The sequence below is a fragment of the Lissotriton helveticus genome, chromosome 4_1, assembly GCF_964261635.1.
Source record: "Lissotriton helveticus chromosome 4_1, aLisHel1.1, whole genome shotgun sequence".
NCBI classification, from domain to species: domain Eukaryota; kingdom Metazoa; phylum Chordata; class Amphibia; order Caudata; family Salamandridae; genus Lissotriton; species Lissotriton helveticus.
The window spans coordinates 2120483045-2120510155 of record NC_136063.1 but is presented as its reverse complement, the minus strand read 5'-3'; the positions used below and the strand labels follow the sequence as shown (position 1 = coordinate 2120510155).

The 27111-nt window shown below is 44.7% G+C and overlaps 1 protein-coding gene across 1 annotated transcript in view; it reads left to right on the top strand.

Moving 5' to 3' along the window:
- The window catches only part of TRPC5 (transient receptor potential cation channel subfamily C member 5), a 695984-nt gene that overhangs the window by 463798 nt on the left and 205075 nt on the right, over nt 1-27111 (top strand). Inside the window, exon 6 of the mRNA XM_078688815.1 lies at nt 13212-13407. Coding sequence (XP_078544941.1) covers nt 13212-13407 — 196 coding nt within the window. The remainder of the gene's footprint in view (nt 1-13211; nt 13408-27111) is intronic.

Here is a 27111-nt window from a genome sequence, read left to right as displayed (position 1 = left end):
CAGGTTTGGCAAGATGATGCAGGCCTGACAGTAGGCCAGGCACTGCTTCAAATGCTCGCTGCATGCAGCCAAAGAGGAAAATACAAATTGGAAGTAAGGGAAAGACAAGTCGCACCACCTCGCTATACACAATTTCTTAATAGATTATTCAATTACAGTTGCCCACCTCTTTGGTCCACTGCCACATGACCATAGACATTTAATACGCAAGAAAAGCACATAGAGAGGCAACAAAGCAATTATCTTTCAAGTGCTTAAATGCACAAAAAGTAACAGTGTCCTTCAAAGATGTGAAAAATGGTCTCTTTAATGAATCCTTGAGACATTCACGATACAAGTTGATCATATACAACAGCCGCCGTACAGCCAACGCATTTCGCCCCAATGGGGCTTCCTCAGGGCTGCAAGCACAACATGAATACAGTCAAAAAAAGACATTTCTTCAATATCTCATCAAAGCATACATGTTACAGCGTTGATTGAAGAAAAATTCATATTATCTCATATTATGACATTATCGCCACACAAGATGTTAAAAATACATCTCAACAGAATAAATTCTATTATTTGAGACCAAAGGAAAACCATAGAATTGAATATTAGAAAAGATAATTTTTCAAAAGAAGAAAACACCCAGTGAAGACTAAAAAACGTCCAAGAAATAGGGGATCCCAAAAAAAGGGGAAAGGTGAAAAAAGCCAACAAATCAACCAGTTTTGCCAAACATGGTTTAAGCTACTTTATTCAAATATATTTAGTTAGGGAGCTCCTATCTATGATCACGTCCGACCACAATCTCAAACCAAAGGTTACCATAAATGTGTGCATAAACAGAAAAACTGCCCCTTATATCCAGAGAGCAAGTAAACTAACAAAAACAAAAATCAATCCTCACCCTAAAACTGAGTCCACCAGTGTTGTGGTGATCTCATATATCTGGTCACTGTCATCTGGACTGTAAAAATGAACACAACTTGTAAACAGCACTATCATCGACATAACCTCACATGTATAGTACAACAATCATATAATAAAAATTAAAAGGCACCAATACCTTCATATAAAAAGAGACATTCCCTCCATACCAATTTCAATTTCTCCCAGATGGTATCCAATATAAGGTGTGGTGCGCACTTTTAGGCGAAAAGGTTCACAGTAGCTGCAATAGAATATCCAAAATCAACTGCAATATACCTATTGCTAAAAAAAACCAATTAGCTACATAGTCAGTACGCCATAGCCATCATTTACCTTCAATGCTACAGGTTCTTGGCCTTTATGACGCTCCTCAAATCGCTGGTGTTCGCTATGATATGCAACACTTCATATACTGCAACAAAGTTCAATCAATTTCAGATTAATTTAACATGATAGTCCAAACCCCTCGTGTCAGCTACCAGTATTTTACCAGTTCTGCCTGAATTATCAGACCAAACACATTAAAACGACTGTTAATGATAAATAAAATTGAATCAACATACTTTATTAAAATATCGATCAATACCATAAAAATGTCTTAACTAATTTATATATGGTTCATTACATCTTCTTCTTACAACAGCAGTTAAGAAAGAGAATACTCAAAGTAAACTCCCCAACATTGCCACTTGTTTATGAAAGTACACCATAAGCCTTTTCTTTTAGCACAGCACTAGTGGTTAGCAATTTAATGTATTAAAAATGGCAAAATGATCAAACTCAAACATCTAGGCCATCATTACAGCATCGGATGAACCTGCAATATTCCAAAATGTCACACTTGTTTACATGTGACGGTTAGCAGATCATGCTGGCACTGCCATTTGTTAGCAGTGTCAGGAGTCATAGGCGGTGTCACATGCAGTAGAATGCCTTGGGACCTGGCCTTTACATTTTCTCAAATTAACCACTGGGTTAGATGGGTTAGACTACTTGCCAACATTCCTTTCACCACCTTCTGTATGTTTGATGTGTTGTGGTTAACCATAACTTGCAAATACCAGATATTTTTCAACAACAATCATAACTGTGATTGTTTTTCAGTGAATTTCTGTGTTTTTAACCATTCAAATGTAATGAACTCTTTTAAGTGAATTTCTAATTTTCTTTATAACATACTGCATTCAGCTTCAATGTTGATATAATGTCCTGTATATACATCTGCCTGCCAAGGGTAGCTGCCACTGGGTGCTGCGCGTTGCCTGTAGCCAGGCCCTGTGCTTCTGCAAGTGTCAGTGTCTACAAGACCTTTAGCCATGGCCAAAGGGCTCTGGGTGCAAAGGCCCTTGGTCAACCCCTTGGGCCACCAACCCTACTGCTCATGGCTTTCAGCCATGCATAGTGGCAATGGACATGGGTTCATGTGCCATGGAATCAAACAATGTTGGTCAGCGGGGTCAAATATACGTTGAAGATCATGGGGCTGAGGGATGAGCCCGGGGGAACACTGCTGGTGATCTCTATGGGTTAAGAGGTGAAAGGTGGGAGTTGGATGCTCTAGGTACTTCTGGTGAGAAAGGAGGTGATCCATCTGAGCACGTCTCCTTGGATGCCAATGTGTTGGAGTCTTTCGATTAGTATGTGGTGGGATATGGTGTTGAGTGCTGCAGAGGGATCGAGGAAGATCCAAGCTGCTGTTTCTTCTCAGCTGAGAGTTCAAATGTCGTTGGTGGCTTCGATAAGGGCAATTTCTGTGCTGTGATTGCTGCAGGAGCCGGATTGGGAGGCGTCAAGTAGCTGGTTCTGCTACAGGTGCCGCATGAGTTGATTGTTGATCTTTTTCAGTACCATTGCAGGGAGTGGGAGCAGGAAGATTTGCCAGAGGTTTTTGAGTTTGCTGGGGTCGGCGGAGTTTATTTTTGAGTAGTGGTCTGACTTTGGCAAATGTCGTGGTGGTCATATAGTTGTTCAGTAGAGTGGCGAGTTCCTGGTCGATCCTTTGGTTTGGTTGAAATGTGGTACGATGTGTCTGTGAGAACTCAGAGTGGTTGGATTTCATGGTGGAGGTGGTGTCCTGGGTGGAGAGGATGTTCCAGGTGGTCAGTGTGTGGTTTGTGTCAGTTACGGTGGTTGCATATCTGTCAATATAGTCTGTAGGTGTGGGTTGGGATTCAAAGTTTCTGTATATGGTTGCGATCTTGACGTAGAAGTGGTCAAGGTTGTTGCACAGCTCCAGTGAGGGTGTGATGATGTTTTCACTGGCAGCCAGGCTGGAGAATTGCTTAACGATGTTGAAAAGTTTCTTGGTGTTGTTTGTGCTGGTTTCCATTCATGCAGCAAGGGTTGTCTTCTTTGTTGCCCTCAGGAGGCAGTGGTAGAGGTTAAGGGAGCTCTTGAAGGCTGCCCTGTCAGGTGTCCTTGCTGGTGCACCATCTCCAACTGTTTGCGGTCTAGTTTTGCTGTTCTGAGTTCTTGGGGGTACCAGCTGGCCTTTTTGGAGGATTTGCTCTGGGTGTTGCTCTTGATGGGGATGATTATGTCTGCACAATTGGTGATCCAGACATTGCAGTTTTGAACTCCCAGTTCGAGGTTAGTGGTGGTAGCAGGGTTGGAGGTGTTGAGGGCGTTCACCCAGCTTGTCTCTGAGATTTTGTTCTACTTCCGGTGGGGGGCATTGGTCATCTTGAGGGTGGTGGTGCGGGCTGGAGATGCTGAAGTTGACAATGGATTAAAGTATTTGTGCACGCACACAGACAGAGAGTAACACAGTAAAAACACCACAAAACTACTCCTCACCAGTTTAGAAAAGCAGCCAATATGTATCTGAGTAAAACAAGACCACAATGACAAAAAATCCAATATACATAAGTCAGGTTATGAATTTTGCAAGATTAAATCAACATGCAGTGTCTAGAAATCAATAGCTCCAACTGTGTCTATCTCAGACTGCGATGGAGTAAGGGGCAGATATGGGAGCCTTGCAGAACCACTAACAGTACCTTGGACGCATCAAAGCTCCGGGACGATGCGTTGAAAATGGTGAGGATGCATTGCTGTTGAAGGCTATGCTTCGGTTCCAAAGTCCAGGCAACGTCATTGATGCGATGATGTCAAGACCGCCAAGCGTCCAATTCCAAGGTGTTGATGTCAAACCACTGTGCTTTAGGCAATCCGTTGGCGTGAAGTCGCGCAGGGCCGGAAATACATTGGAGTCAGGGGTGGTGAGTCTCAGACATCGGCGTTGTGGTGTCGGAGACTTGCGCAGCAGCAGTGATTCAGAGATCCTGTGTTGACAGAGTCGGGCTTCGTTGTAGGTCGAGGTTGTTGCGTCACACAGTTGGCGAGCAGTGTCTTCAGCTTGGGTGCCAGCAGCAGTGATGTGTCGATATCTCAGGGTAATGCGCTGATTTAGAATGTTGCTTCGTTGTCGATGCGTTGGTTTTATCGGTTGCAGCACCAAACACTCACCTCCATGGGTCCAGGGCTGCATTTGGCACCATTTGGCAGATCAGGGCTCACAGCAGAGTGCTGGTAGCAAGATGCAGGAAAAGTCTTTGATATCCCCGAGGCTTCAGAAACAGGAGGCAAGCTAAACAAGCCCTTGGAGAACCTTTAGAGAGGCAGATGTATAGAGTCAAGTCCAGTCCTGTCACTCCCAGGCAAGAAGCTGCAGTCCAACACAGCAATGTATACAGCAAAGTGGCAGTCCCTCCTGGTAGCACCACAGCTCGTCTTCCTGTTAGAGTGTCCTCAGTTGCAGAAGGGTTCTCAGTATATGGTGTCAGAGGTCCATTGTTTATACACATTTCAACGTTTGAATTAGGGAGACTTCAAAGAAAGGTCTTTGTAGTGCACAAGACCCTGCCCATCCTTGCTCTGGCTCAAGATGTACTACACTACAGGGGGGTATGCAACTCTTTGTATGGGGACAGGCACAGCCCTATTGCGGTACACATGCCAGCAGACCCTTCTAACTTTAACTCAGGAAGATCCATCAGCATACTTCCATTCCCTTTGTGTGTTACTATCTAGAGGGAATGCACAAAACCCAGCGGTAACCCAACCCTAACGTATATTCCAGAGGCAGGCAGAGGCACAGAATGGTTAAAGTAAGAGAAAGTTAACTTTCTACAAAGTGGAGTTTTCAGACTTGCAATCTAAAAACCAACATCACTAAAAGATGTGTTTTTAAATTGTGAGCCTAGAGACACCAAACTCATTCTTCCTATCTTTTCCTAATTGGAAGTTACACTTGTAAAGTGTTACAAGGCAGCTCCAATGCTTATCTTAGGGAAATAGGCATTGAAATTAGCACTCTTTCATTACCAGGAAATGTAAAACTAGTACATCTCCTGCCTTTTGAATATACTGCACCCTGCCCATGGGGCTACCTAGGGCTTACCTTAGGGGTGCATTTGATGTAATAAAAGGGAAGGGTTGGGTCTGGAAAGTAGTTTAAATTGTCAGGTCGAAATGGCAGTTGAAAACTTCACACACAGGCTCTGCAGTGGCAGGCCTGAGACACGTTTTAAAGGGCTACTCATGTGAGTGGCACAATCAGTGATGTAAGTCCACTAGTAGCATTTCATTTACATTCCCTGGGCACATATAGTGCACATATAGTGCACTCTACTAGGGTCGTGTCAGTATTTCAAATATGCCAAGCATGAAGAAACCAAATTACATTACATTTTAGATAGAGAGCATATGTACGTTAGCACTGGACGTTTTTGCTGGCTTTAGGACTCTGTGCAATTTTTCACTGCGTCCTAAAGCCAGCAAAAACGAAGTTCAGCACACAGTTAAAACAGGTTGTCAGAAGGAAAAAAGTCATGGGAAACCATGCTAAAAGATGTCAGGTCTAACACTCCCAATGTGCACCTCATAACCGGATGTTTGCTACTTCAGGTAACACCCTAGAAAGAGTGTATATCTATATTTATGATGCCTGTGTATGGATATATCCACATTTATGATACCTGGTTCATTGACAAGTAAGTGTCACAGTGGTGATAAGTTTGAGGAAAGCACTACAGAGCGTTGTGACTACACACACACGTTGTATGACCAGTCACACTGATGAGGACACCTTAAAAAATGCCTTTAGGAGTCGGTGCCAGATATGGAAATATTTACATACTTTGGACAACTTTTGAACTCTGTCACCTCCATGCTGCCTTCGTCAACTGGTACAACGTTTTACATGCAGAGCTTAGAGCCTACTGCAATCATAAATCTGAGCCACAGAATATGTCCAAACATCCATAGGGTCGAAAGAAACTATTTACACCTGTGTAATGTCAATGTCCAACAAAAAATGTCCAGCTGAGCAGCTAAAATAAAAGTTCTCCTTGGGATTTCAATATTTCTCCTCTATTGCAAAGTTGAACGAGGCACTGAGAGAAAAACAATATCCAAATCCGCACATGTGGAACTGGGACTGGACACAAAAAGACTCAAGCACACTGCCAATGGATGCTGGTGGGCGCAGAGACTGGCATTCCTCCGGCCTTCACCCTCTCCATAATGGGCAGCGGCGCTGCAGTTTGCTGCCTGCATGTGGAGGTGCTAGAGAGGGAGGGAGATCTTCCCTGAATGGGTAGTATGGGGGCAGGGACTGGGCAGTTCCAGGGACAGCTTGCCTGCTATGAGTGGGGCAGGGACTGGGCAGCTCCAGGGACAGCTTATCTGCTATGAGAGGGGCAGGGACTGGGCAGCTCCAGGAACAGCGTATCTGCTATGAGAGGGGCAGGGACTGGGCAGCTCCAGGAACAGTTTCTCTGCTATGAGTGGGACAGGTACTGAATGAATGAATGAATGAAAGTGGATTTATAACAGCGCGATTGCTGCCCTGAGGCGTCCAAGCGCTAAAAAAGGAACCAGGTGAGGGGTAAAAGAGGTTAAGAACCAGAAAAGGTTAAGAACCAGAAAAAGGAGGGAAAAACTGAGTTAAATTAAACGGAATTGAATAGGTGTGTTTTTAACTGTTTAAGGAAACGAGATCAGGATTGGATCTCAAGTGAGACGGGAGGGAGTTCCAGATCTTGGCGGCATTGAAGGCAAACGTCCTTCCGCCAGATCTAGTCCTTTTAACTCTGGGGACTGCTGCCAAGAAGGCCTGACTAGAGCGCAGATTTCTACCTGGGTGATACTGGCTTACTAGATTACGGGTGATTAGGGGACCCGAATCCCAGAAAGCCTGGTGAGCAATACACATTGCTTTAAAAATGACTCTCTTACGCACTGGGAGCCAGTGAAGATTAGTCAGAGCCGCCTTTACTGACAATCTACGAGGAATCTGCAGCAGAGTACGCGCGGCACAGTTTTGTACCAGCTGTAATCTCTTTAAGGTGTACTCTGGTGCACCCAGATATAGGACGTTGTTGGAGTCCAGCCGTGATTGTATCAGGCCCTGTATGGCTATCTGCTTTGCCTCCATTGGGAGCAAAGGAAGAACCTTCTTCAGTGTCCTGAGTATTCCAAAGCAGGTGGCTGAGAGCTTTGTGACCTGAGTGTTGAGTGAGAGACTCCTGTCCAGCCATACCCCTAGGCTTTTGATGTTATCCTTCGGGGTCCGGAGGGGGACCTAGACAGGGGGGCCACAGTAAGTTGAAGAATGTGGGGTCGGCAGGGCCCAGGAGCATGAGCTCCGTTTTGTCACCATTAAGTTTTAATGATGACCGAGTCATCCAGGACTTCACCTCCTCCAGACATTCGGTTAGTCCCCCTGAACGTGGTTGGAGAGCCTCCTGCGCTAATGAGACCACCAGCTGGGTATCGTCCGCATAGGATATGATCTTGACTCCATACGGACGAACTACCTCAGCCAGTGGCCTCATATAGACGTTGAACAGCGCGGGGCTTAAAGAGGAGCCCTGCGGGACTCTGCACTTCAGGGGAATGCTAGAAGACACTGTCTGTCCATCAAACACTTGGAATGACCTGTTGCTCAGAAAAGATTTTAACCAGAGCCAAGCCTTGTCCACAATGCCGACATTCGCAAGACGGTTCAGTAGGGTGGCATGACTGACCGTGTCGAACGCCGCACTGAGATCAAGGAGGATCACTGCCACTGATCCTCCCTGATCAAGGATTTTCCTGGACTCCTCGATGACCATTAGGAGGGCGGATTCCGTTCCATGCTTAGGCCTGAACCCTGTCTGGGTGGTGTCTAGCAGCTGGTTATCTTCAAGGAAGCTGACCAGCTGGAGATTGACATACCTCTCCACGATCTTACTCACCCAGGGAAGCAGGGAAATCGGACGATAGTTTCCAAAGTCCGATGGTTCCAGATTGGGCTTCTTTATCAGCGCTCGGACCATCGCCCGTTTCCAAGCAGAAGGGACAATGCCCGAGGCGATGGAGGCATTTAGCAGGTTCCTAATGATTGGTAGGACAGTCTGAGAGACCAGCATCATAGCTTCAGGGGGTGCCGGATCAGATGGAGATCCAGATTTTACTTTCCGAGCCATGGACTCCAATACTTCGAGATCCATGCAAGGAAAGTGACTGAGCAGAGGTGGAGGGGCTGGAGCGGAGTCTAAGGTCTTAGTTTTATCCTGAATTAACGGAGGGGTGGGAGTGAGAGTGCAGGGGAAGGAGGCATATATTTTATTTACTTTCGCTGAAAAAAATTCAGCCAAGTCATTGCACTGGGAAACAGACTTTTCCCTCAAAACAATTGGAGACGGGAGTTTTGTGAGTTTTTGCAAGGTTTGAAAAATTTCTCTGGGTTTGGATTTTGCAGCTAAAATCTTGTCAGAGAAGTACCCTGCTTGGGCGGCTTTTAGTTCCTTTTTATAGGATTTGATCTCCTCTCGATATCGAATCTTTTCCTCCATGGAGTAGTCTATGCGCCATTTTCTTTCCATTTTCCGGCATTGGCGCTTTTTGTTCCTAAGTGCCTCTGAAAACCACGGTGCTGTTTTATGGAGGCGTTTTACCATTGATTTCTTGAGGGGGAGGATGGATACGAGAGAGTGCAGGATCCAGTTTTCATAGGCCTGGTTAGCCAGACATGGATCCTCGTTGTTAGGGGGAAGTTCTTTCGTAAGTAAGTTTTTCCAATCCTCTGTAGGTAACCGTGCCCAAGATCTGGCAAGTCTTATCGATGGTTTTACCGGACCGGATTTCTGAGTAGACCAAGTAAAGGGCACCAGAGAGTGGTCAGTCCATGGGAGGGGGAGCGGAAACCCAACCACAAGGTCCTCGCAGTTACTGAACACTGGATCTAACAGGTGACCCTTCACATGGGTCGATGCTTTTACTCGTTGGCCAAGTTGCAACGCAGCCAGGTCCTCGGCTAACGTGATAGCCGTAGAATCCAGCGGTGAATCAAAATGAAAATTGAGGTCGCCTAGCACGGTATAGTTGGCGGAGGCGCTAACGTGTGGCGCCATAATTGCTGGTAAGAGATTGTGAAATTGTTTAGGGGGGCCGGGTGGGCGGTATATCAATGTGCCCGAGAAGCAATGGTTAGGGGAAAACTCCAGCGAGAAAGCAAGGCTCTCACAGTGGGCACTGGGCAGCTCCAGGAGCAGCTTGGCTGCTATGAGCGGGGTCGGGACTGGCCAGCACCAGGGGCTACTTGCCTGCTATGAGTGGGGCAGGAACTGGACAGCTCCAGGAGCAGCTTGTCTGCTATGAGTGGGGCAGGGACTGGGCATCTCCTTGAACAGCGTGTCTGCTATGAATGGGGCAGAGACAGGCTAGCTAGCTCCAGGAGCAGCGTGTCTGCCATGAGTGGGGGAAGGGACTGGGTAGGTCCAGGAACAGCTTGTCTGCTATAAGTGGGACACAGCGTGTCTGCTATAAGTGAGGCAGAGACTAGGTAGGTCCAGGAGCAGCGTGTCTGCTATGAGTGGAACAAGGACTGGGCAGCTCCAGGAGCAGCTTGTTTGCTATGAATGGGGCAGGGACTCCGTAGCTCCAGGAGCAGCTCGTCTCTTATGAGTGGGATAAGGACTGGGCAGCTTCAGGAGCAGCTTGTCTGCTATGAGTTGGACAGGGACTGGGCAGCTCCAGGAGCATCTTGTCTGCTATTAATGGGGCAGAGACAGGCTAGCTCCAGGAGCAGCGTCTCTGCTATGAGTGGGGGAAGGGACTGGGTAGGTCCAGAAACAGCGTGTGTGCTATGAGTGGGACAGGGACTGGGCAGCTCCAGGAGCAGCTTGTCTGCTATGAGTGGGGCAGGAACTGGGCAGCTCCAGGAGCAGCTTGTCTGCTATGAGTGGGACAGGGACTGGGCAGTTCCAGAAGCAGCTTGTCTGCTATGAATGGGGCAGAGACAGGCTAGCTCCAGGAGCAGCGTCTCTGCTATGAGTGGGGGGAAGGGACTGGGTAGGTCCAGGAACAGCTTGTCTGCTATGAGTGGGACTGGGACTGGGACTGGGACTTGGCAGCTCCAGGAGAAGCTTGGCTGCTATGAGTGGGGCAGGAACTGGGCAGCTCCAGAAGCAGCTTGTCTGCTATGAGTTGGACAGGGACTGGGTAGGTCCAGGAGCAGCGTGTCTGCTATGAGTGGAGGTCATGTGCAAATAAGACACTGCTCTTGACTTTTCAACGTCCAAAGGTCTAAATCGGGTTATAATACACAGACCGCACAGCACCGGAGTACTTCTAGCAGACTCCATGACTCTTTCTGGGGCCCTTTCACAGCCGTCACAAGAGGAAGGGTAGCCGGGGCTCTTTTCGCCCAGGCCCAGTGCTTTGAGGAGCGCCACACTCCTGTTACAACATATATTTACAGAATAAAAAGCAGCCATGATTTATCCTTCGTTATACATCTAACACCACAGCATCACTGGGGAGGCAAAATGGCGCTTCCCTTTCCCCAGTTGTGCGTTTTCTTAATTACAAGATGCACTTTAGATAAGAAGGCAAAAAGGCCTATAAAATATTTGGGTCCTGGCCCCACATAAGCTTGTGACATGCCTGGGCACTTCAGCACTTAGTTGAACCTAATAATCTGCTCTGAATCGAGAAGTGCGCCCAGGCTCCATTGAAGCCCTGGATTCATGATCAGTTTAGAAGATTTTGGTCATGAGCAATGCTTGATTTGTACAATATAAATGTTTTCCTTAAGAGCGGGCAGGTGTGAATTCCAGGGTGGCCAATCACCAAGGCGGCCTATTATTCATTACACCTCATAGTCATACTTCATTCTTCTACACTTCTTGTCTATGCTCATAGGCTCTTTTTCATCCCTGCTTTCTCCCTTTCTCAATGTCTCCTATTTTCCTCCCTTCGCTTATGTTATGTCTTTCTCTCCCTCCTGCTCAGGGGAAACGACAGATGAAAAATAGGCATCCAAAGATTAGTGCCGGAGCCCTCCACCTGCAACCACCGGCACAAATTAAGCACCAGCTGCAGCTTTACAAACTACCCTACTTTAACTTGATAAAGAGAGACTTTTGGCGAACTGATTGCAATGGAATACACTAACGTTGTAAAACAGGACGCCTTCCTGTGCCCTAATTAGTTGCTTTCCGGGGGTCAGTAATTGAGGTCTTGCTACTGGGTAGTTTCTTCAAAGCGTTGTGCATAGCATGACTATTTATCAAGAATACATGACCATTTCGATCCGGTTTTCTTGGTAATCGGTGCTGCATTCTTAGAACAATCATCCTCGTGTGTTCAGTATTTGCGGTTTACAGCACAGCCAGCACACGCTGCTTTTGGTCTTAGTCATGTTTCTTTGACAGTCATCAAAGTCGGAAACTTTGATAGTCAGTAGATTGCTCGCTCCCCATGTGGCCTTTACCGGCAGATTGCATGGAGGGTTTTTCAACTATTTGACATACAGGGGTAATTGAAGGTTGAGTGCTCAACAAATGTGTATATTGGAAGTTTTATCCACAAATAATTCAGAATGTTTGTGCCATATCACAAATCAAACCCTCCGTCCTTCAGTGATCTGCAATTAAAAAAAAATGTTAATTTTAAATATGCTCTAAAATTCCACACAGGGTTCTGAAAAGATACAGATTTCTGCTTTCTATAACCTTCAGTCAGATCAGTAAGCAGTTTTGTGTAGGTGGTATTTGAAATTGTCAGCAGTGTGGGACACCGTGGCATTCTTGGTCAGGAGGTCTCAGGGCGGTCAGAAGATGCTGAGCCCTAATGGGGTCATCTGCAGCCTGTCGCTTGGGTCCTGGTGCCTCGTAGTCCAGACGAGTTAGAGCTGTTGAAGGATAACTCCGCAATGCATCAAATAATAGTCAAGAATGGAAGTACTTTGGAGCAGATTTACAATAACTGGCACATCCCTGCATATCAGCAGTGATGCGCCAGTTATTGTGCGTCACGGCTCCGCCACCATGGATGCGCTGCATTTACATTGCGGCCCACCATGGGGCAAACACGGACAGATGCGTGCCGCATCTGTGCCGTAAAGGCGGTGCATTGCTGGAGTTGCGTCACATACGCGACGCAGCTCCAGCAAGGTTCCGGGGTGCCCTATCTTTAAAATGCAGCGTCAATCCTTACCCCTGCTTCAAGCAGGCGCAGGGTTTTGACGCAGCATGGGCTCAAAAGTGACTAGGTGAAATCTTGTAGATTTCACTCAGACACTTCTAGGAGGCGTTCCTGCACCGGAACGCCCACCCCCCCACGCAGGAACGCCTACTTCTGGCACAGGGCTTTACAACGCGACGCATCTCCCAGATGCATCACGTTGTAAATACCCCGCAGCATGGCGCTGGTTTTGCGCCGCCACTGCGTCACAAAAGTGACGCAACGGCGACATAAAAGAGGCGCAAGGGGCTTGTAAATCTGCACCTTTATTTATTTATTTTGTTTTTTGCATAAAGTTGTCTCTCTGGAAAAACGTCTCGAGGGAGAGTTACATGTATTTCCATACAATATGTTTCTGAATACCCACAAAGTTCTGAAGCCACCCATTCTGCCCGTTACTGTAACATTTGACTCCAAATACAAAGCTCTATAGATTCTTTGTATTAGGATCTGGGAAATTATGTTTATAGAAATCTTGGGGTTTACGGACTTTTATGTGAAGATGGTCAATATTATTCCATTATTCGACCACAAAGCTCCAACATAAACACATGGGACAATATAGTAGCTATTGAAATAAGAAACTTTAAACCAAAACTGTTGTCAGATCATCTATGCCAGTAAAGTGTTCGTAACAGCAATTTTGTGATTCGACTGGGAGCAAAGCATAGCCAATGTGCCAAAACGAAAATTTAACTATTAACAATAACATGTAGCCCTATCTGCACTGCATGACATTATTACCTTTAAGTGACAACTCTGTGTTCATTGCTTTGCAGGTTATTCGAGACCCTCCAGTCCCTTTTCTGGTCAGTGTTTGGTTTGCTGAATCTCTATGTCACCAACGTGAAAGCAAGACATGAATTTACAGAGTTTGTCGGGGCCACCATGTTTGGGACGTACAATGTCATATCCCTGGTTGTCTTACTCAACATGCTCATCGCCATGATGAACAACTCATACCAACTCATTGCTGTAAGTACATGACTTCGCCTTTCTTTTCAACATTTTCTTGTCACCGCTCTATTAATGGTCTTACATTGCAAGTTTGTCTCTATGCAACCCATATCATATGTCTATTCGAATGTTAGTGCTTTTCAAAACTCCTGCATATACCCTTGCTCTTTGGTTTTTAGTCATTGCAAATTCAGAACCGGTTGTGCATGGGAAGAACAGTGATTAAAACCACTTGAAATTGCATTGTATTCTTCATCTCCGTGTGTCCTGAAATACATAAAGCATTTGTAAAGATGGTATTTGCGGGAGATTTTAGCTCTAAAGTATATTAAGCTGAATAAAGAAAAACACTTTTTACATTTTATAATGATTTCATTGGCTTAGGACAGCCTTATAGCTGTCTTGTTGATTGTGACTGCTGGTTTAGGATAATCTTGAAATTGTATCTTCTGACTTAAGACACTTTTAGGGGACGCCTTTAGTAGGGCATGACCTTTGTTCATGGGCTTGGCATTTGAAAGCACTGTGCAATCCATTGCAGAAATGATTATTACTCTATATTGGGTTATCAGAGTGAATAGGAATATCCATCATTGCTAAATGATCACCCATGTGTACTGTGGAGGTCATATTTACATTAACCAAAAAACGTATCTCCCTATCGGCTCTCATCTGAAACTAAAACGAAATTTCTAATCTGACTCCTCACATTCTGATCTCTTTTCGTTGCACTTATTGTGAAGCATTCCAAAGCACCCAGGTAAGACCTGTGCAGATAAATATATATGTCTATCTATTTAATTTTATAAATAGGGTCCGGTTCCATGCCCAAACTCCTCTGTGCATGAGCAAAGGCCATAATCAACAAGAGTAGGCTTTCAGTAGAGGGAAGGGGGATGGGCAACGCATAGCATTTGGCCTTGCAAGATTTGGCACCGTATGAGTTTGGCTGTAGGTGAGGCTATGTGGCTAATCGCCGCAACACATGGTCTTTGGCCATGCCCAGTGGGGGCTAGTCACCCTTGGATGGCTTGCCATATGACCTGGACATAGTCCAGGTGCTGTAGCCAACCTCCTTTGTGCCCAGTTGCAGGAACAGAGCTGGCTTCTGCAGCAGTTTCACGATTTGGCAGACAGGGAGGTGTGCCATCTTGGAAAAAATGCCCTTTTTAGACAGTAGGGAAAGGGGGGGGGGGAGGCCTGGAAGAATTTTTGCATGGCTCCTTCGAAGGAAAAGGACTATATAACGTGTTGTTGAGCTGAAGAGCCATGAAGCGACAACCCTTACCACAGAGGAGGATATCCTTTTTGAGTTCATAGATTTTTACTCATGGTTTCCCACCATGGCTAACACTAGATCGTCAGCTGACATACGAAATACCTTAATGAGGTTGCGCTGATATGGCTGGAGGTGGGCATCGCCAATTTCTTTGTTAGCCCCTCACACTTGAGGAGTTCATCACTGCTATTGATTCAGTGGCCGGTTTTAAGGCCCCAGGCACTGACAGGCTTACTGCTGAATTAATGAATTCAATTATTAATTATTAATTAATGAATGCAAGATCTACGTGGAGGTGCACCAGGATGGAGAGCGGCCCCCTCAATGAGCAAAGCCCTGGTCACCCTGCACCCCAAACGCGAGAAAGAACTCACACAATGTGCGTCTTATTGCCCTCTTTCATTGATTAATTGCGATAACAATATTCTTGCTAAAACTCTGGCTACTAGGCTTTCTCAACTCCTTGAATACATGATTTCCCCAGTGCAGTCTGGATTTGTACCTCATAGGTCCACGGCATTGAACATTCACATGTTTTTTGCGGTTTTCAACCAGATTAATCCTGAGGGTAAAGCTGCGGCCATGCTACTCCATGCCTAAAAGGTGTTTGACTGCCTTTAATTGCCTTGCCTCCAAGAAACCCTATGACAAGATGGTATACCTAATAATATTCTTGGCCTGATTCAACTCTTATATAAGTCCCCAACCGTCTACCTTACTGTTAACAGCAGGAATTCTGCCTCATTTGCGATAGAATGAGGGACCCGACAAGGTTGCCCCCCTCTCCCTTTCTATACTATCTATGGGCAGGTCCAACATATCCAAAGAAGGCTCTATTTCCTAAATGTGTGCCTGTTAGTGTCCATGTATGCAAACATATCTCTGAAGGATCCAGAGGTCTACTTGGTTTCATTAATCCGTGAGATTGTCAGTTTTGACACTTACTCCAGAGTCTCCGTCAATGGTCGAAATCGGACCTCTTTCCACTCACTGACAGCACTATACCTTTAGAATACCCTGTCAGTTGGGTGATTGACTCTGTTAAATCTCTGGGCATATTCTTGCATGGACAGCCGGACCAGGAAGTAAGGCTTAATTACGAGCCAGTAATAGAAAGCTCAGGGGCGGCCTCAGGCATGTGCAAGCTGTGCACCTGCACAGGGCCGCCAAACCTCGGGGGCCACCACGCCAATATATATCCTTAATATAATAATCCTCTGAGGATGGATACATATTTGCGTGGCGGCCCCTGGCAGAGATTTGGCGGCCTCCGGCTCTGTTCCACTTCCAAACATCCTGACCCCCCCTCTTCACTGGCCTCTGCGCTCCGCCCCGCCCGGACCCCCTCTTCCGGGGGCCCCTACCTACGCTCCCTGCCCAGGGCCGCCATGAGCCTGGAGCCGCCCCTGGAAAGCTTAACACACCGTGCGGATCTATGGCCCCAGCTTCCACTTTCGTTGGCAAAGTAGAGCAGCCCTGACTAAGATGGTGGTCTTCCCTAAATTACTTTATTTATTCACAAACATTCCCATTCCTCTGAATAAACAGTTATTCACACTACCATGTGCCCGCCTAAAACGGCTACTTTGAGCGAATAAACCAGCGCCTGGAACATGTTGGTTCTGTCATTTGATCGTGGGGGCTTTGAGATTCCAGACCCTGAAATATACTATCTAGTGGTGCAAAGTTAATTTGCAAAATGTTGGTATGACCCGGACGCATACATTCCATATCTGAGCCCAGAGCATGCCCAGACAGGTGTAATGCCGTTAACCTCACTATGACCATGGAGCTTGCCCATAACACATAGAGAAGTACTTACAGTCGGCACTACCTGCTGGACCTGGAAAGCTCTTTAAGACCGACATGGCTGGTTTTTAATCTCCAGCCATTCAAATACATTCTAATCCCATTCTCCCACTAACGCTCATGTGCACGGTCCAGAATGCACAATCAAAAAATGGCTCTGGTGGAAATGGGTCATCTTTACATTAATGTCATCTTTCAAAGCTACTACCCTGGATATATTAATATTTGCGCGCTTACGAGACACTGTGAATAAGGCATTGCCAGAGTTCCCGCTGGAACCTACTGAATTTATACTCTTAACATAGTTTATTACAACTGCTAACACCACTTGCTGGGTCACCAAGCTTTACCGACTGCGGACAGCCAAGGCCAATTAGGTCAGGGAGGCTATTTGCTGCGTGGTAGAAATACTATTGTCAACAAACAGGTGCTGGGGTCTATGAACTATAGACATAAGATGTTGCATTGTACTTTTCTACATAGGGTTTACATCACCCAAGAAAACAACATAGGATATACCCTTCGCGTACAACTGAATGTAGCTTGTGTAATATGCTCTTTGTCTATAACGCGTCGTTTGGTACTGAAAAGTATACTGCTAGAGTTGACTGGGAATATTCTCTCATATGACCATGTGTTGATGATGTGTTCGCTGTACACCTATAAATGCCAATCATTTTTTTATTTTTTTTAATCACACAGAAATAATTAAAATAGTCATGGGTGAAAACAAAGTGAAAATGTGCAACTGTGTAATTTAATACTAAAGTATACCAAAAAGTGATTGATGGAATGCGTGAATTAATCGCAGCCACTGGTAATAACTGGGGCCCCATCCCAGGCCATCGTTTTTTCTGGCGACAATGCCACCTTAAATTATGCAAATACAAATGAGCACGTAGGACATCACACTGAAGGAAACACAAAACGTGATGAATGGGAGGCTTGAATTAATGTCAGGTAATGGTTATTATAGTGGCTGCGGCTAATTCAGCATTCCATCCATCCTTTTTTTTGTATACTTCAGTGTGACACCCTAGGTGTGACGGGTTTGCCCAGATGTGGGTCCAGTGTTCAGTGTGCCACTGTTGCCAAGCTTCACCAACTGACGAGCCCCACTTGGGCCAAGACTGGTCTTGGGTCCCTTCTGGTCTAGGTAGGACCTGGCCTTGAGGGTCAGGCTAGACTGCTCCTTTTGGAGGAGGGTCTGGACTGATTTTCATACGGGTGGGTCCAACCCGAGGTTTTATGATGCGCAAACTGATGATGAACGTGGTTGTGGCCCACTACATACCAGTGGCTGAAATTAATTCAAGCATTTCATCCATCACTTTTTTACATACTTCAGACATAAGTTACGCACACTGTGCATTTATTTTCAATTTCAAGCCCCAGGGCTGTGAAGAGACATATGAGGCGAGGTTCAATAAATATAAGAAACTTTCAATAGCGATGGCCCTCAATGTCACCTCAACGTTCGTTGGTGTCACTGAGCACACATCCATCAACGGGGTGCATTATGATGTGAAAGAATGCCTTGTCTTTAAATTTGAAAAGAAAGAGGACCCGGTCACTGTTTTGTTCTGCCGCTTTTTTATTTTGAGCAGAATCTCACCCTAAGGTAATTTTTTTGGATAATACAAGTTTTCAGCACTTTTTTTCTAGAAATTTTGAAAAAGGTCTGAGGTTTGTTCGTTGCCGTACAGTGGACATATATTTACATTTACTATACACAATGTTTACAATACAACAAAACATTGAATATATTTCTCCATTACACAATACATTTATCAACAATACACTTGATCTAGCTTCACAATTGTACCCTACCAACTATTTCTACCAGGTCTATATATTGGTGTTTTGTTTTTAATTTTAAACCTGGTCACGCAAAGGCTACAAACTTAATAGACATTTTTTATTCCATTACACTCATGGAAGTGTTTTTAAAGCCTTTTGCGGGGAATGCATTCGTGTTATGACGAATGTACCAAAGCCGACGCGTTTCCAAGCCCGTATTTCATTTATCGGGCTTTTCTTCAGGGCTTATTAGTTGGGTACCTGTATAAAGATAAGGGGAGGACATACTTTAATATTGGACCCTCACATGGCGCGTCACTCCAAGGAAATTCTTAAAACTTATTTTTTACCTTCCTGTAGTATATGTACAAATCTGTTCTGGTTCTTGGCTGGCGTTTTTACTTTATTATGCAAAGTAAAACACAACAAATGTGTCTTTCTTTTTCTTAGGTGACATTGTATTATCGGTTTTTATGTGGGCAGAGATCGGCCCAATTATAACTTACATTTTTGTGGGATTTCTTTTCTGTCAATACATGTCACCATCTGATCTGCGGTTATTGCTGGTTTTACGCAGGGAAGCTCACCAGGTTCTGTAACATTTAGGACAGAGCAGTTTTAGTCTGGGGAACTATTTCCTTGTTCCTCTCACCCAGCTTTTCTGTTAGTAACTTTTACTTACTTGGACTTTTCAGTGTGCTGGCCGTACGCCGGATCGCCAGTTAAGAAAAGGCGCCGCCTCTTTTCTTTCTGTTTAATTTGCCGCATGCACTGCAAAATTTAAAGAAGATCGAGTTGGGGAATATCTATACCTTGCGCAACCTAAATTGGTTTTTTATCTGGTGGGACATTACCTGCAGAGTTCATCTTTTGCCGCTTTCGTCTACCAGGTTCTAGCTCGAGTGAGTGTTTGTTGAAGTCACATGACTAGTTTAAACTGGAACATATGATCAGGTGGTTGTGGGACATGTAGCCCATGCAGTTATTAATTGGATGCAGATTTATTGCTCATTGCAGTCCTGTTGGGTTTGGGGCATTTTGGGTGTGCGGTCTATTACAGCTGGCCCGTTTAACTACTTCTAGCATTCTCCATATTCGTTCAGTCCTGCACTCACGCAGTCGTATTTCATAATTAAATACGCTTCTCTTTTTAACAGTAATGTCTCCACATTACCCCCACGTGGAGGAGTCTTTATTCATGACAAAACAGACCATCTTAGGTCTTTTTCCGTATGTCCAAGGTCAATAAAGTGCTGGACCATGGGTGCGTTCAGCACTTTTTGTTTGATTCTCGAACGGTGTTGGGCCAATCTTTGTGTGATTTGTTTATTTGTTTTCGCAATGTATAGCTTGTCTCACGGCCAAACTATTACATAAACAATATTTTTGCTTTTGCAGTTTGTGAATTCATTATGGGTCCATTTGATGGTGTTATGTTCAAACGTGGTGCCTTCAATAGTGCTGGCACATGATATGCAGGTACCACATTTGTGGTGGCCTTTCACCGGATTTAATTTCCATAGGGTGCGTAGGTCACTTTTGGCTTTGGAAATGCCCAAATCTGCTCTAATTATTTGTTGGCCTATGTTCTTGTTCTTTTTGAGTGCGAACATAGGTTTGGCAAATGGGATTTCAATATTGGACAACAGATGCCAATTTTTAAGGACAACCGACTTGAATTTGTTGGAAAGTGGACCATAAGTTGAAACACACACCAGTTGTTCCAATGGTTGCTTGTCTTTTTTAGTCAGTAAAACTTCTCTAGGTGTGAACCATGCACGTTTAGTTGTGATAGAGATCGCAGGTCACCCGGCCAACAATTTTCACCATACACGTACCAGGCCCATATTTTCCAATTTATCATATACATTAATCGGTTGACCTAACAATTTTTCTACCAGCAACCCTGGTTCCTTCCTACTTATTAGGTTTCGTAACCTGGCGAGGGGCGAAGCCACTCCCAGATCGAAATCTGTTGTTTTTAATAGTGAGGTTAGGACAGCCTCTGTTTCCAATTGGCTAGCTCCATAAATGGAGGCTAGCCATTGGGAGGCAGAGGCTGTCAATCGCGTTTTCTCTCGAAAACGCGATTCGGGGGCGTTTCTGGTGCTTTTTTTAAGCCCCGCCCCTTTGTCCCGGGCCGCGCTGCGATTGGCTGCCAGCCCGGGACACCCCCGAGACGTCATTCCAGGGCCGCGCTGTGATTGGCTGCCGGCCGGGACACCCCCGTGACGTCAGCCAATCACAGCGCGGCCAGGGACCTGACTTGTTTTTTTAAATGCGTGGCGAGAGAAAGCAGGGTCTGTGCGGGCGCAGTGAGTCAGCACCAGAAAGTGCGTTTCGCATCTGCCAGCTTGGGGGGGTCGATGGGTGCTTTACTCATCCCCGTGTGGGCGTGGATTCAGCTATCGGGGGGGGGCAGGTGACCGTCCTTATTTAGAAGTACCACGCGTCACGTGACCAGAAAATGGTGGCCGCTCCGTGATCCCAACAGCTGCAGACGAGGGATGCTGTAAGTGCGATAAGGTGCTGGAAGATGCTTTTTTAACCGCTTGGAGCCCACATTATCCGAAACCTTCCGAGAACCTTTCAAAGGTAGGTGCGTGTGTGTTGATGGAGTCGAAGGGCTGCGTGTGGTGCTGTTCGAGGTGAATTGTTGCAGGTCGCTTAAGCGAGGGTGAGATGGGAGCGCAATGTTTGCCAGAGAGATGCAAAGCAGCAGCCGGCGCCGGGCAGCAGTATTCTAATTCCGCCTCAGCCCTTCGCACGGAGCCATATGTCCGCTTCCCAGAGTCGCTTTCAGGCATTGAGCACCGGGCGCACACAGTCTGAACCCCCACAAAGCCCCGCAGAGCTGCGCCTTGTTACAATTGCGTCTGCCTAGTGTAGCTGTCACAAACGAGAGACCAACCACGCAACTACTGTCTTTCTAAGTGTCGGGGTCGCAGAGCTCTCTGTACAACGTCAAACGTGGTCCGCGTTGTTTTCTGTCCTTCAGCAAAGATGAGGGCGTGTTATTCACAGCATCCTTCTGCTGCGGACTGCTTTTCGGGGTGCCTGGACTTTCTCAAGTTTGTGCCTCCAGCATATGAGCAGGCTTTTTCAAACGACAGTAACAAACGGGTTTATGCTTCTGTTCCCCCTCACCCCAAGCCTGGTTTTGCATTAGTGCCTCTGCCTCCCCTCCATCACGGCTGGTTTTGCATCCGTGCTTTGTGTCTAATTTTTCTTTCCTGAAACGACTCTCATTTATGAGAGGCAGAGTCCAACCCTCTAGTATCGTTTTAATGCTGACGGGTGCATGTGCGTGATTTTATGTTATTTTACTTTAACTCACGCGTTAAAATGTGTTCTGATTCCAAATATAACTGCAGAATGTTTCCTTCACGACATTATCCTTTGCAAAGGGGCCTCCGTGTGATATCTGTACAACATCAAAAAAGTCACCCAGGGCACTCTAAGGGTCACCAATCGGAAAGGTACATAGGCAGAAAATGCGCAGAAAGGAAATATCCAAAACCAAAAATAAAATATATATACCCAGACGTAACGGAATGGAAAGAGGTGACTTTCACCTAGATGTGAAGAAAAGTCAGCTAGAAGGAACTGGAAAACCCTCAGGGTTGTACAAACAGGCATGCCCTTCCTCATATGAAAGAACGAATGTCTACCGTGAGCCCCTCAGAGCGAGATTTGTGGGAGAGTCGTCCAAATATGAAGCGAATTTCCATAATCTTAATGGAAGTAAGTGTAAAAGCTGGCAGCAGTCATCTTTTGGCAGGCGAGTATGTGGGAGATAATGGTTCAATTATATGGAGAGGAAGTGTGTCTTGAATGGTCACATAGCAAAAGGGTCTTTGTGCTGAACTGAGCAAAATATATCCCAAAACACAGGTACGTGACTGTGTGTGCGCACACGACCGTAGCATCACAATCTGTGTGTGCTCGAAGTTTTCAGCAGTTCCTTTTCTTGGCTGCGAGGGGAAGTGGATATCAAAGGGTTATGTGAATGTGTTTGTGATTCAGTAAGGAAAGAGAATAATACAATTATATTAAGCCATGGCAACGCCAGAAGGCCTGGCTTTGGCCAGCTGGTGCAATGGTTCATTTTGTAAAAAAAATATTATAAGCGCATGACATAAAAAAAGTACAATAAAACAAAACATTCCGCACATGGTGGCTATATGTTGCCAATAAACATTATTAAACAACCAACCACTGTTTATCATTTTAATAGAATAATAGGGATACTTCCTAGCACGCAGTGCTACTTACATCAATTATAGAAACCCCATTTCAAGTGTTAATGTGTTATTATTGCAAAGAAAAATGCTATTGGTTTTGAATTACAAAAACTTGAAGACCTCATTTAAATACACACGGTTGCCTTTAAAAAGAAACCCCAAAAGTGTAAAGAATGGAAAGAAAAAGCATAAGTAAAGTAAAGCATTGCCCTGCCAAGCTTGGAGTTAAAATAGACTTCTTTTTAGGCAGATATTCACATGTGATCAGACACAATGCTGTCACTCACAGTGCAAGAAGCCAATGGCTGAAGTGGCCCGACCCATTGCCCCATGCTGTGCACAATGGTGGGCAAAAGCAGAATGTGATTGCCAGCTGGAAAGACCACGACGAAGAAGGCTGACAGAAAACCTCTCTATGTACATAGGTAATTTTCATTTATGAACCCTTTTGATTACATGAAGCTGACGAGGCAGTTAAAGCTGTCTCTATGCCAGACGTAAAATGTAATAAGAAACTGTAACTCTAGTAAAAATATGGGAGTTATTTGTCAGGCAATGCATGTGCTATAATGTAAACATAATTGGTATGGTAGGTATTGCAGTTAAAATGGAAGCTGAGTTGATGTTCTTCATCCCTCCTCCCAGTATTGTGACACCCACAGCAGGGCTCGGTAAGAAAACCTGAAATTACGGTCAGATCAAGAGAAAACATATTTCTCCAGTCAGCACTCTCACCAGAGGCCTGTGAGAAACTTGAACATCACCAGCTTTCAGAGTGGATTTTTAATTTATGTCAAAACCGAGGATGCTGTGAAGATACAGAAACGTGAACGTGGTGTGTTCTGGAGATGAGTGGTTATTCTGCAGTCATGTGCCATCAAAGTGGCCTGGGTGGTGATTGCTGCACTGTCTATGGAAAAGTCCAGGTTATGCTACTAAAGGCAACGTGAGGAAAATGGTATAGATTGCTCTGTGTAAAAAAGAACTAACTTGCTGCATTTACCCACACAGATTACAGACACCCATCTTCAGAGGACCAGTGAATGCCCATACAAAGGTTCAGTCATAATCAAGGCAATTGGAATTATGCTGCAGGAGAGGGCCAAATTACGCGGTAGGGCTGAGTAAATTATGCGGCAGGAAAAGACAAATTATGCAGCATATAGGGGACATTTAAAACAAGCATTTACAGTGCAACGGTTTCGCCTTTGGAAAAGTTAGAGCTATTGGCAATGTAAATGACAATGCCATTTATTTATCTGTTTTCAAAACCAACACATAAATACAAATTTTGTCATTTACAATGCCAATAGCTCAAACTTTTCCAAAGGCGAAACCGTTGCATTGTAAATGCTTGTTTCTATTGTACCCGACTTACCACTCCACTGTTATGGGTACCTATGATCCGCAATGGATCAGGGAGCTAGATGTAAAAGAAAAAGCAGGCAAAATACAAAACCCAACTTATATTCCTTTGCATTAAATGATCACAGACAACTGGGAAGTTTTAAAAGTTTATCTAGAAATCAGATTCGGAAATCATCAAGTTTACAGTTAGAAGGCAATCGATAATCAAGATAACGAAAAGAACATAACCATAGAGAAAAAGTGTCAGGGCAACCATTTGTGAATCTAATATGAGATGAGAATAGGGAATATGCTAAGCAGATTTCAGGAATGGAACTCCAGAATGGATAACTATGAATGGACAGGATTTATACACATACTAGAATTTTATTACTGGAAAACTACTTCAAGGGTTGGATAATAGTTTGCAGATCCTATACCTCTATAGGAAGGGGAAAACATGGAACACGCTATAGTTCTAGCAGCATTACGTAAAATCAGATTCTTAGGAGAAATGTATATACCACAGTTATGTTTCATACACAGCATGGAGAAAATGTATTCTAAAAGGTAGGGAAACATAGGAACATACTAAGGAAAAATGTACTGTGTGACTTTCATAGTAGGTTGCGAAAAGCATGGAAAATTAACGTATGCAAAGAAATGTCTTTATTAAAGCAAAGACAGGAAAATAGAAGATGCAGTGAAGAGTTTTCGCACTATATTTACCTAGAAAGGTGTGCAGACCAACCCAGGCCACGGATCAGTCAAGGACAGGAAATACCCCAAGGAAGGACAGTCATCTATGGGACAGCAGGTGCAGATTGGACACCCCAGGACAGGACAGGAAAACCAGATTAGGATCAGGACAGGACCACCAAGGCACGACCAGCACCCACAGTTCGGAAGCAACGCCTGCGCTCCACCCTCTCTGCAGCTATCAGTCAGAACCCCGATTGGGTTAGCGAACTCCCCAGGAAAGTGCTCCGCCAGCACTTAAGGTTTAGTAAAACCTTAGAGTCTATGGTCAAATTCGGACAGAGTGCTCCGCAGCGCTCTGTATTCAGTCACCTATTGAGTGCGTTGGGTCAGTGACAGGTCAGCTATTCAGACAAGTCGGACAAATTCTCCAGCTAAACCTAGGCTAGTTATACTGTTTTCGGGTCAGTGTACCACCCCCCAAATGTTGCAAGTGTCAGAATCCCCAATTTCGATTGGTCCCCAGGTAGGATAGGTCGACACACCAATCAGAACAAACTTCTACAAGCTCGTATTTGCATTTTATGGAACCGCCTAGTGAATTTGGGGTTCCCATGACCTATTCTACAGAATACAATAGCAGAGTATACAATTGTTGCGAATGCAGTACAAATTCTGTTTCTCCGGCTGGGTGAAGGTGCATCTTCCCAGGCACATCTTGGCAGGGACCTTCAGTTGGCATCTTGTCAATGCCACAGCTAGAGTTTGGACATGCGCAGACTATCCTCTTAATATGGAGTCTTGAGCCTTGCATCAGACCCTCAATACCGCGGTACATGAAAAGTAAGCGAAAACAAATTAAAACATAGAAATAAATGAATTCACCATATACCATGAAAAGCTACCTTATACTTCTCAAATCAGAAAAATATACTATTGCATTATAGTTAGTGCAACAGACGATAACACGAGAGCATCTGCACAAGCTTCACCACGTTATAACACTGACAGCCATTTTAAGTTGTAAGCACGCATGCGCACATTTTCCCACCAGAACTGCAACTACGTCACGTCACGTGAGTGTGACTAACGCATGCGCAGAAGCAAACCCTCAAGCGGCGGCCATATTAAGGACACGAGTTATTCGTATTAGTAAACACATAGGCAAGCATCACTAAGATACATGCATATCCAAAATAAAGGAAATTAGTAGAACATACGGGTTGTATTACAGGATTATAAATTATTCGAGGTTCATGATTTAAGCAAGTCGCGTAATATGCGAAAACTTGCTTCATCAATCCCCTCTTTGATGATATTTACTATCATCACAAACTAATGGAACCAGATGCCAACTTCTCACACTTTGTGCATTTCGATCTCTTCCAACATCCGATTTAATTTCTCTTTCACATCTTTGTTAGGGTGAGAATTTTTCACCCTTTTGTAAATCTGATTATTCAAGTCTTCCAATTCAAGTTCATCCACACTCCGTTTCACACCTCTTTTATTCACAGCGTATTTCTTTGTGCGTTTGCGGCATTTGCAACAGACAAATATGAGAAATATGATGAAACCTATCACTCCAATTGGCATCAGTACCTTAAACAATAAACCTTTACCTAAATTAGCAAACCAATGACCTACAGCAGAGAGACCATCAGTAAGTCTCTTCCAGGCACTATCAACCTCCAGTGGTTTAAGTTCCTTTTCCAAATTAGTAATGTTCTTTACATACTTTTTGATTTGTACACTTTTGTCCGGTATGTAAGTGCAACAATGTTGCGCTTTCAACATCCGGCAGACTCCGCCCTCTTTTGCTAATAAGGTGTCAAGCGCAAGTCTGTTCTGCAAAACCATTGATCTGATCGCAACCATTTCGGTATTGACCAGCAGGAATCCATGAGCTGTGTCAGTAGACAACACATCCACTATTGTGGATAATTTGCAAATTCTGTGTGTGTTCAGAACCACTCCCACTCCAGGTATCAGTGCACTAAAAATACTACCCATTATTTCACCTACGCTTTCTCCTTTACTACGCACTAAGCCATTAGTGTTTGCATTGCTTCCAGCAATTTCCTTCACATGGTATATTTTCGGGAAGACAATGCCAAAGTAGCAGCTTCCATACCAGTGATCAGGCAATTTGAAATAAGCCTTGTTTCCACATATATAATAAATTCCGGGAAACGCAGGTTCTGACCCATTTTTGAAACCCCAACCTCCAATTACCTTGTAATTGTGCTCACATTGACTGGAACCAATGAAAATGTTATTATAATAACTAGTCTTCTCGCGATGAAGACAGAGTTTCCCTTTTCTTTCGAAATCCAGCAACAAAGCAGGACCACTCCCACCATTTGAGGTGCTTTCCATGTTTTCAGCCCATTTAGGAGTTTTCTGTCTTTTATCATTTGCCTTTCTTTGGAAACTCTCCCTTCTTTTCTCTGCCATGTTTAAAAACATTTTTTCTTGTTCATGTAATGAACAGGTCAAGTTATCTCTGTGTGCTTCATTTAAGTCTATAGTACCTATTGTCAG